The sequence below is a fragment of the Plasmodium fragile genome, assembly GCF_000956335.1.
Source record: "Plasmodium fragile strain nilgiri unplaced genomic scaffold supercont1.1, whole genome shotgun sequence".
NCBI classification, from domain to species: Eukaryota; Apicomplexa; class Aconoidasida; order Haemosporida; family Plasmodiidae; genus Plasmodium; species Plasmodium fragile.
The window spans coordinates 267,487-277,131 of record NW_012192581.1 but is presented as its reverse complement, the minus strand read 5'-3'; the positions used below and the strand labels follow the sequence as shown (position 1 = coordinate 277,131).

Sequence of the window (9,645 nt, the reverse complement as noted above, 5' to 3'; positions counted from 1 at the left end):
GGCTAAAACTGAGGAAAAAAAAAAAAAAAAAAAAAAAAACTTATATATATAAAGTAAAAATTGTGTAATTCGTGAAAACTGTTCCGCAAGGGTATAAGGCAGACGCGTGAACAAAAAATGAAAAAATTCGAAAAAAGAATGTAAAAAAAAATGTAAAAAAAATTGAAACAAATTGGAAAAAAAATGATGTTAAAATGGGGAAAAGGTTATCGGCATTTTTTACGAGATTAAAGGATACCACTTGGCAAAAAAAAAAAAAAAAAAAAGGAACAAATCTTGGCGTTTTGTTACATATCTGCTTGGTCTGTATGTATTATGTATACATACGTTTACAACATGCCATGTCATACACATATGTGCGTATTCATATGTGTGTGCTGTTTTCTTCTCCTCAAGTAATACACACGTGGCAGGAAATTAAATCGGCCCCGCTCATCCACGTGTGCGTTAAACGCGCTTTGCATATTTTCCCTTCATGGGCGTAACGCATGTCACCGACGTGGCATTTCCGCCCAAAATAATGTCCCCCCCCCCAACCTTATGTATGTATATACGCTTTATAAATGCACATATGCTCAGATGAGTGTCCACTTGCGCGTGAACATGAAAATGAAAATGCGGTTAAACAGGACAAACGAAGAAGTTAATAAAATGCTATTTCACTTTTTTTTTTTTTTTTTTTTTTTTTTCCCTTGCTCATTGGGTTATCACAAAATTTTCCGTTGTAATTTTTTACAATTTAAAAAAAATGTACATCATGTTCGCTTTTTTGATCGCCTAAAGGGGTGTCCCAACGAAGTGGCCACTTTTGAAGTGTGGGCATGCGTATGAAAAAAAATAAAAATGCGCTAAAGCATGCGCGTAATACAACCTGTTCGCCCATGCGATACGAAACTAACTTCGCGCAGTCCCCACACTGACATGCAAACATGCACTTTGCAGCATCATGTATACGTACTACTATGCATGAGGAAGTGTTCACCACAATTAAAACAAATTCATTCCGCCTTATGTTTTATGCAAAAAGGTGGTGCCAAAAAAGGCAACACTTTTTTTTTGGTTGTTTCCCAGAAAAGCAAAGTTTTACGTTTATCATTTTGAAACACACACAAAAAAAAAGGGTTATTTCATGTTCGTGTAACATGCGTTTTATGCATGAGGAAAAGGGAACGAAGTGTTCAAGTGGGAAAAAACGTAAAATCTGCATATTCCACATGAACGACTATTTTATTTATTTTTTTTTTTTTTATTCACATCGGTAGTTTGATACGGGAGAAAAAAAAAAAAAAAAAAAAGCAAAATCATGTTGTGCTTGAACTGGTACGTAAAAAAAAAAAATATCCCTTGGGCATATTTCGCTGGAGAGTAGCTGCGAAAATCATGGCCCACCGAGCGGATACTCCTTGTGTTGCATACTGCTGCGATGAGTTCCTCTAAACAAGACCTAAGAACTTTTCCAAATGTGTGGATCCTCCCCGCCTCCTGTGTGTGTGCGTCACGCGTCAGAGCAAGGCTTTCTGCACAATAGGCACGCCATCTGATAAGTGTTTTTTTTTTGTGCCAATTAGACGGCCATTTTCTTACTATTTATGAAACGAAACGTACACAGGGATACCCGTCTACCAATGCACAAAAAGGAAGACGTACAAAAATGGAGATCTGTTCAATCGTGCGGAACTGGATCGTCCAATTTTGCCACCCCTTATGACACGTTTCCCAGAGCGCTTCTTTTCAACCTGGGTCCCATGTGCACACGCATGAGGTGACCTTGTATTTCATATACAACCACGCGAATCATACCCCGCGTAGGGTTCCACCAAAACTTCACATCACACTGTAACACCGTACTTCTTCTGCAAGCGGCCACAAATATTCCTCCTGATGATTAACCCCAGTGGCTTCTTTTTACTTCGTGTCTTAAACCCATCTCTGCATTTTCCCCAGAGAGAGCACTTTGGTCTTTTGGTGTGTTTCTTACTGGTGCCTCCACCATGCGGATGTTTGGAAGGGTTCATGGCAACTCCCCTGACAACTGGCCTTTTGCCAAGCCATCTGTTGACTCCCGCTTTGCCTAAAATGCGCATATGTCTTTCCAAGTTAGATACCTGACCAACAGTCGCCCAACATTCAAGTGGGAATTTTCGAATTTCTGTTGACTTCAATTTTATCGTGGCATATTGGCTGTCCTTACTCAGTACAGTGGCATAAGTACCAGCTGCTCGTATTAATTGTCCACCTGCCCCTGGTCTCATTTCAAGATTGTGAATAATAGTTCCCACAGGGATATTTTTCAAAGGTAAAGAATTCCCAGGGTTGATATTTGCATATTTGCTTGCAATGATTTTATCTCCAGGCCTTAACAAAAGGGGAGCCAACATGTAGGACAGTACTCCGTCCTCATACTGAACTAACGCTATATGGGCACTTCTAGATGGGTCGTATTCTATTCTTAATACAGTACTATATATATCCTTCCGTGATCTTTTAAAGTCAATAAATCTTAACCTTTGTACATGTCCCCCTCCTCTATGTCGTGTTGTAATTTTGCCTACATTATTCCTCCCTGAATTTTTGATCCTAGGGCATGATAAATTTTTCAGGACTCTCCCTTTGTACAATACTAGGGGATTATTTTCCAAAAGTTTTTCTAGCCTCTGTTGCTTTGCCATCGTGAAGGCGGTCAAAACATCTGGTTTGATTTCCTTTTTGGGGAAAAAAGTTTCAAAGTCTATGTACTCTGGTATGTTTCTCTTCACACTGGGAGAGTACATGTTGGAAAACCACCTTCTAATAAGCGCATAGGGGGGGACTAGTATTCCCCCCACAGTTGTTCTGTTCATTAAGGTGATGCACGCAGGTGTAAAACTTAGGACCCTCCCCACACTTTTCCCAAACGATATTAGTTTGAAGTGCCACGTGATGTACGTATCACATATTTAGGGGACGACATTGCATATACGTGTAACCGTGCCCGGGGGTTGCACATCCAACCAAGGCGAAGCATATTTACACTGGTGAGAGGCGTGTGAGCCTTTTCAACAATAGTTGGGGAAATTTCCCTAGTTGGATTTTATGTACCTACCGAGAAAAAACATACCCCAACGAAGGTACAAACAATGTGCATGTCGTACATATGCTTATATGCATAGGTGGGTCGTGTGCCTACTGCTCATGGCTACCTTGCTTGGCAACTCCAACGTGGGAAACAGAGTTTTTTTTTTTTTTTTTTTTTTTTTTTTTTTTCACAGAATAAGCCGCGCTAAAAAATAGGGGGCGTGCAAAAGGTATTAAAAAAAAAAAAAAAAAAACGACCTGATAAAGATTGCGACGCATACAACGCGATGAATGGCTCATGTAAAAATGATAACGGTAAAATGAAGCTAAGGAAAAACGCTATACGCGGGATTCTTCACCGGAGGTACAGAAATCTCCTAAATTAACCCGTTTACAAGTATATATAATATACATGTAGTACCAATGCGACGCCGCATAGAATGAGGAACAGAAGCAGTATTCCAATGGTTACAAATGCCACCCATCATCTCCCCATCTTACCAACCCAATGTTAACCCTACCCTAGCTTAGTATACAACTGTGTTAGCCCCCCCCCTTTTTTTTTTTTTTTGTTGCATATCTGACATAGTTGCGCATAATGACGTGTGCTTTCTATCTAGGGGGACTACGTAGAGACAAAGAACTCAGATCAAATGGCCAACCGCACGGACGTGAGCGCCATCAAAATCTTTGGCTCCAATCCGCAGTACCTAATATCGAATATAATACGAAGCAAAATATATGAAAGCCCCTACTGGAAGGAGAAGTGCTTTGCCCTGACATGTAAGTTTTAATTACGTGCTTGCCTTAATCCACTTGTACGTTGCAACCATTTATATGGTACCTTCCTTCGTCAAGTGATAGGAGGGAACAGACCCCAACCGGGTGTGGCCCAGCGCTATCATGCGAACTTGCAAGTGCGTGCACGTATTCTGCTGTTCCCCACATACACGTGTGTCCCCTTTTTCTTTTTTTTTGTCTTTCCCCCTTTGCAGCTGAATCGATTATCGACCAGGCGGTGAACCTAAAATATGTTGGAGGAACCTACGGGGGAAACAGGAAGCCAACTCGGTTCCTCTGCTTAGTGTTGAAATTGCTGCAAATCCAACCAGACAAAGATATAATATACGAGTATATAACAAATGAAGAATTCATTTATTTAAGAGCTCTGGGTATTTTCTACCTTAGACTGATTGGAAAGAGCCTAGAAATATATCGTCACTTAGAACCCATTTTATTTGATTACAGGAAAATGAGAATCAGGTTGCAGAATGGCACCTTTGAGAAAATTTACATGGATGTGTTTGTGGACAACTGTTTAGTTATGAATAATTTTTTGGACGTTGATTTTCCTAGCCTCACAAAAAGACAAGTATTGGAGGATAATAATTTGCTAGAGAAAGTTAATTTGGACTACTATAAAGAGTTGCTAAATGTTTCCTCGTGCAATGAACTGTTTGACAATCAAGCAGGAGGGGATGATCCCCCCGGTGGTACCCTTGACAAGGGGGACAAGGGGCGAGGGAGAGATAACACCCCCAGTAGTGCCTACGGTTCGGGGGAGGGTGGTCATATAGAGAGGGGCAAAAGGAAAGAGAGAACTGCATATTGGGAGAGAGGTAGACGCAGGAGCAGAGACAGAGGGAGGGGTAGAAGCCGGAGCCGCGATCATGATAGAGATAGGGACCGTAGCCGAGATCGGGGCAGGGATCGAAGCTTCTCCCGCGAGCGTGATAGGGACAGAACAAAAAGGCGAGAACACAAACTAGCTGAACACAGGAGGCATACAAAAAAAAGACGCTCTTTAGAAAGGCGAGGAAGCTACTCCACGAGTGAATCGCCCGAGTCTCGCAGGAGGGAGAAGAAGAGGCGATTCGAGCGTGAAGACTCGGAGGAAGAGAAGAGAAAAAAAAAGGAACGGACGGAAAAAGACAAGAAGAAAAAGAAAAAGCAGGAAAAAGAACGGACCAAAAAAGACGATTCGGATGTCGAGGACAACAAAAAGGATGCCTTGTCTGTAGAACGATGGAACAAAATCAGGAAGGACTTAGGCATGAATCCGCTCAAGTGAATTTCCTCTTTCGCATTTGTTCCCTTTTTTGTTGCACACGATATGTGTGTTGTGTATTTTTTTATTTTAATTTTTTTGTTTTAGTAACACATATGTTTCTTTTTTGAAAACACTGAACAGCTGTTTGGGCACCTATGGGGGGGTTGGCGGCACATGTATATCGGGAAGACAAAAAAAAAAAAAAAAAAAAAAAAAAATCTAGTGCTGCCCTTTTATCCCTGAAAAGTGGCTCAATTTGGATCCTCGATCGATTAAATTGAAGATATAATTTTCAAAGTCATTTTTGTTTAAGTAAGAAAAGCTCTTGTCATATATCGTTTCTTCCGTTTGGTCATCCCCGTCTAATGATGTAACTGGTTTGGCCTTCTCAATGTGTTTGTTTATGTGCGTCCAGACATAGCAAGGCATAATTCTCTCGATGGGAAAAATTTCTTCAAAAAAATATATGGGTCTTGTGTATGCATAGTTCGCAGGGTTCATTCGTTTGAAGTCCACGTCGCTAATGGTCCAGGTGTTGGTGGGGGCACATGCGAGGCAGTTCATTTTATTTGGCCTTACAAAGGTGAACAGCGAAATGGACAGGGTGAGCAATACGGTTGCTATCATAGCGGTCAGGTGTGCGCAGGCCCCACATGACGTGTCCGATTTGGTGTCCTTCATTTTGTTTGCTCCTCCCTTTGGTGCAGCGTTTGTGAATACATGTTGATATGTCTGCTCTGAGGTGATTCCCCCTTTCATACTTGTTCCCCCCACGATTGACGCTCCACTTGAAAAGGCATTCAAATTGGCAAATCCATGTTTATCGTTAGAGGCGGTCCGTAGGTAGGAATGGACAGATGGTGGGTCCTGTGCGAAGCGCCTATACTGATTAGAGGAGTGAGACCCCACAGCTGTGATACCCCTGTCGAGGCAAAAATGAACATTGTACAGGACGTTGCTCAGAACGATGGTCAGTAAAATCTGGGAGATGAAAAACTTCGTTAAGACACACCAATGAATTGTCAACTTTTGAAAGAGGAAAAGTGCAAGTGGGTGTTCCTCCCTTTTTTCCAAATCGTAGGTCCTCCTTCTTCCATACAAAATTTTGTTCAGCCTAGTTCGCAAAGTGTCCACGTTAAAAATGTACAAAAAGTAGAGCTTCTCCCGCAGTCTAACCTTCAAATTGGTACTGAAAATAAAAAAGGCATTCACACACACAAACAGGAGTGTGCTCACCAGTAGGGGAAACACAAATGAGAGAAAAAAAAAATTGGGGAAAAATTGCCTGTGGAGGTATAACATGACTGGTGGCAGTACCCACACCACAATGAAGAGGCAGAATGTTGGTTGACACAAAAAAGAATGCTCTTTTTTTTTGGGTGGGGATCGACTTATTATCCGTTTCCCTCGTTCAGACGCATACGTCCATGTAACGCAAACCACTTGAGCAAAGACGACAAACAGGTACACACAACTGGACGTCGCATATTTCATAATTAAATTTGTGTTGTATCCACAAGGAGACAAATAAAAACAAACCCAAAGGAAATACACCACAATTACAAACAGGGTGATCACCTTTTTTTTGATACCTTTAAACTTTCTACTCTCCTTTAGCACCAGTATTATGCCCTTCAAATGGAGAGCAGAGGATGTGAGCAAGGCCAGCAAGGAACACAGGAAGTAGGTGAAGCTCATCATGTTTTGGAATTTCACTCTTGTAAGCGAAGCCATATAAACGATGAAATTGTTAATTGGGTCTCCTGTTTTAGAAAACAAATCATGAAGAGAGCAAATTCCCCCCATTGATCCATCATACCTGGGTGGTATCATTACCTCCACAGTTCCTCTCCCAGTGAGAACACTACTCAGCAGTTGCACACACACGTAGTAATGTACAATGTGTACACCGATCCCGAAGAAGGAGCCCAACACAACATACCACGCAGACACAAAAAGGTTATCCCCAATATTGCTGTAGGAAGAAAACAGGTAGTTAATTCCTGTACTACAATTTAGAGACATCAACACCAGGGTACATACTTTTCCTATTACTTCGAAATTTAGGTAAAGGAAATATTTGGTGCTGAAAAAGATACTGCCATTTGTATGGCCATTCTTAGGATGGTCCCCGGCCGCTCCATTCATGGGAACCCACCTATTTGACTTCAATTCGTAGGACAGAACAAATATTTGAAAAAGGGCTATAAGGAAGAAGAGGAAAAATGTATACTGCAGGCATTGAGTTAGACACATGCCCTCCACCCTTAGCAGGAAATACAAAGCGAGTGTGATTAGGAAGACGGCCCCGATTTTCCAAACTAATTTTACTTCTTTGGTGAAGAAATAGTGCCACTCTGTAGTGGCATCCGATGTACAGTAATCCCCTGCTGGAGAAATTTCAGTCAAGATGAACCCATTCCTTTCACTTCTCATTTGTGTATCTAAAATGCCAAACCGTTGGTCCGGATAGAATATATTTTGGGGAAAATTCCCCCTAAAGGTGTCATTCCTTTCCGTTCTAGCAGTGACCCATATGCATTTCCCGTTCCGGAGGCAGTCCCCCTTGAGTGGGATCCCTTCACATTGATTCAAATTCCAAGGCAAAGTTTTTTTCGCCGAGGTCACAACAACAATTGCAGTGTCCACTGTGTCATGAGCACTTCTTGACAATATACAAAAAGATATGATCAACGAAGCGATTGCCACTCCTCTGTACTTTTTTTTTAAGAAGCTTAAGCCATTGATTATGCACCCTTGTGATAGTTGACCAAGGGCATATTCCATTTGAAGAATTGGCAAACCGATAAATAGGTAGCAGAACAGGAGCAACAACAAAAGAAGAACATAATCGAGGGACGAGCTGATTGGAGGTAAGTCTAAGTAGCACTGCGCTGTTAGCGAGGCACCTATGCACGAACAAACAAACTGACACAGAGAACTCCATCTGTCTCGCTTATTAATTCTTTTTTGATTAAAATTTATAATTTCGTTTTTTAAAACTTTTTTAAAATATATCTCAATTTCTTCTGAACAGAGTCGTTTCATATTATTGCTAGCACTTCTTTGGAGTTCTCTCGAATTGGCTGTTTTGTCTTGTGCGCCTGGGGTTTTATCCCAATTTCCGCTTAACCGCACTTTTTTGTCAACCCTTCTTCCATGTCTTTTCGCTTTGTGTTCCATCCCGCACTGTTCACTGAACCCATTTGAGGTTGCGCTACTTGTTCCCTTTTCTCCTTTTTGGCTACTTTGCGACGAGTTCTGGTGTTTCGTATCTTCCAATTCGTCCACACTGTGCCTCACCTGTCCGTGTATTTGTTCTTCTTCTTTGAAGTGATCCTCCCTCCATTTAATCTGTGCGCACCCGTTGGGGTGCGTCTCACGATTCTGCACTTGTTTCTTCTGTACCATGTGAACGCCCTTGTAATATCGTCCAACGAGGGGGTCCCCCTGAGCCTCTGCCAAATTCTGCACCATGTACATGTAGTCCTCATTAAAAGCGTTCTTTATTTTCTTCTTACTAATATCGTGGTAGTTTAAAAAGTAAATGTTGAAATTGGACATGAAGGACGGATCCCTGGGGTCATATATTTTCTTGCAAAATGAGAAAACTTGTGTCTTCAGTTTTTCGAGGCATCCCTTTTTATCCCCTCCCATTTCATCCCCTCTGATCGACTCGCTTAACAGTTCTTGACTCCTGCGTAATTTTGTCACCCTGCTCTCGCCACTGCCGTGGTAGTTGTCAATCCCCAGGTGGCAATTTTTCCTTTGACTCATAAGTTGGAAGAGTTGGGAGGTGTACGATTTTGAGTCTGTGCCATTGTTGTCGTCTCTTCGGTAAACAGTATCACCATCATCCCCCCCATAGTTGTCTTTCCCGCTTGATAGGACACCCCCTTTACGATCGGGTATCCCATGTATAAGATTCTTTATTCGACTAGTCCTGGACTTATAGGTCCAAGCATCATATCTCTCCAAAGCAAACTTTCCCACCTCCTCTACACCACTAACATCGTCATCAGAATCTCCCCAAATTTCATCCTCATAGAATTGTTCTGATTCTAATTCAAAGTTGTTGTCGTAAAAGGGGAAATTATAATATTTGAAAAAATCCTCTCTAGGTATAAAAGTACTTCTCCTTATTTGATCATAATCACAATTGTTGTGACAATTTATACTTAATCTGTTTATGTAGTCCTGATAAATGTCACTGTATGCAAAATTGAGGCACATATTGTAGAGGCTACTTTTTAAATCATTTGGATACTTACCTCCTGAGGAGTTGAACTTTTGTCTCCTTTTTTTTTTTTTTTTTCTATATAGGCAGGATCATTGGGAGCCCTTTCCCTTTTTTCGGGGTTCTCCCTTGTGATCATTTTTTGGCCACGTCTGCAAATTATTGGTTATCTATTTTGTTGGGGTGTGGGGTGGCAATACAGGACACGTTATCACTCCTGCGTATTCTTGTGCTGGACGTAAGCACGCCTTGCTTCCATGCCGCACTACTCAGTTTTGTTTGTTCCCAGGCTCCCAAGAATTGG

The 9,645-nt window shown here is 41.5% G+C and overlaps 3 protein-coding genes across 3 annotated transcripts; 1 reads left to right on the top strand and 2 right to left on the bottom strand.

Annotated features, from left to right (window-relative positions):
* Positions 1–1,829: 1,829 nt before the first annotated feature.
* On the bottom strand, positions 1,830–2,771 carry AK88_00066 (ribosomal protein L2; the record flags this gene model as incomplete). Its single annotated transcript, XM_012477717.1, has 1 exon — positions 1,830–2,771. The coding sequence occupies one exon, from the start codon at positions 2,769–2,771 to the stop codon at positions 1,830–1,832; it is 942 nt and encodes a 313-aa protein (XP_012333140.1).
* Positions 2,772–3,707: 936 nt separating this feature from the next.
* AK88_00065 (uncharacterized protein) lies at positions 3,708–5,125 on the top strand (the record flags this gene model as incomplete). The annotated part of the gene is made up of 2 exons (XM_012477716.1): positions 3,708–3,837; positions 4,050–5,125. The coding sequence occupies 2 exons, from the start codon at positions 3,708–3,710 to the stop codon at positions 5,123–5,125; spliced, it is 1,206 nt and encodes a 401-aa protein (XP_012333139.1).
* A 198-nt stretch (positions 5,126–5,323) lies between these two features.
* On the bottom strand, positions 5,324–9,337 carry AK88_00064 (uncharacterized protein; the record flags this gene model as incomplete). Its single annotated transcript, XM_012477715.1, has 2 exons — positions 5,324–6,280; positions 6,545–9,337. The coding sequence occupies 2 exons, from the start codon at positions 9,335–9,337 to the stop codon at positions 5,324–5,326; spliced, it is 3,750 nt and encodes a 1,249-aa protein (XP_012333138.1).
* Between the last annotated feature and the right edge of the window lie 308 nt (positions 9,338–9,645).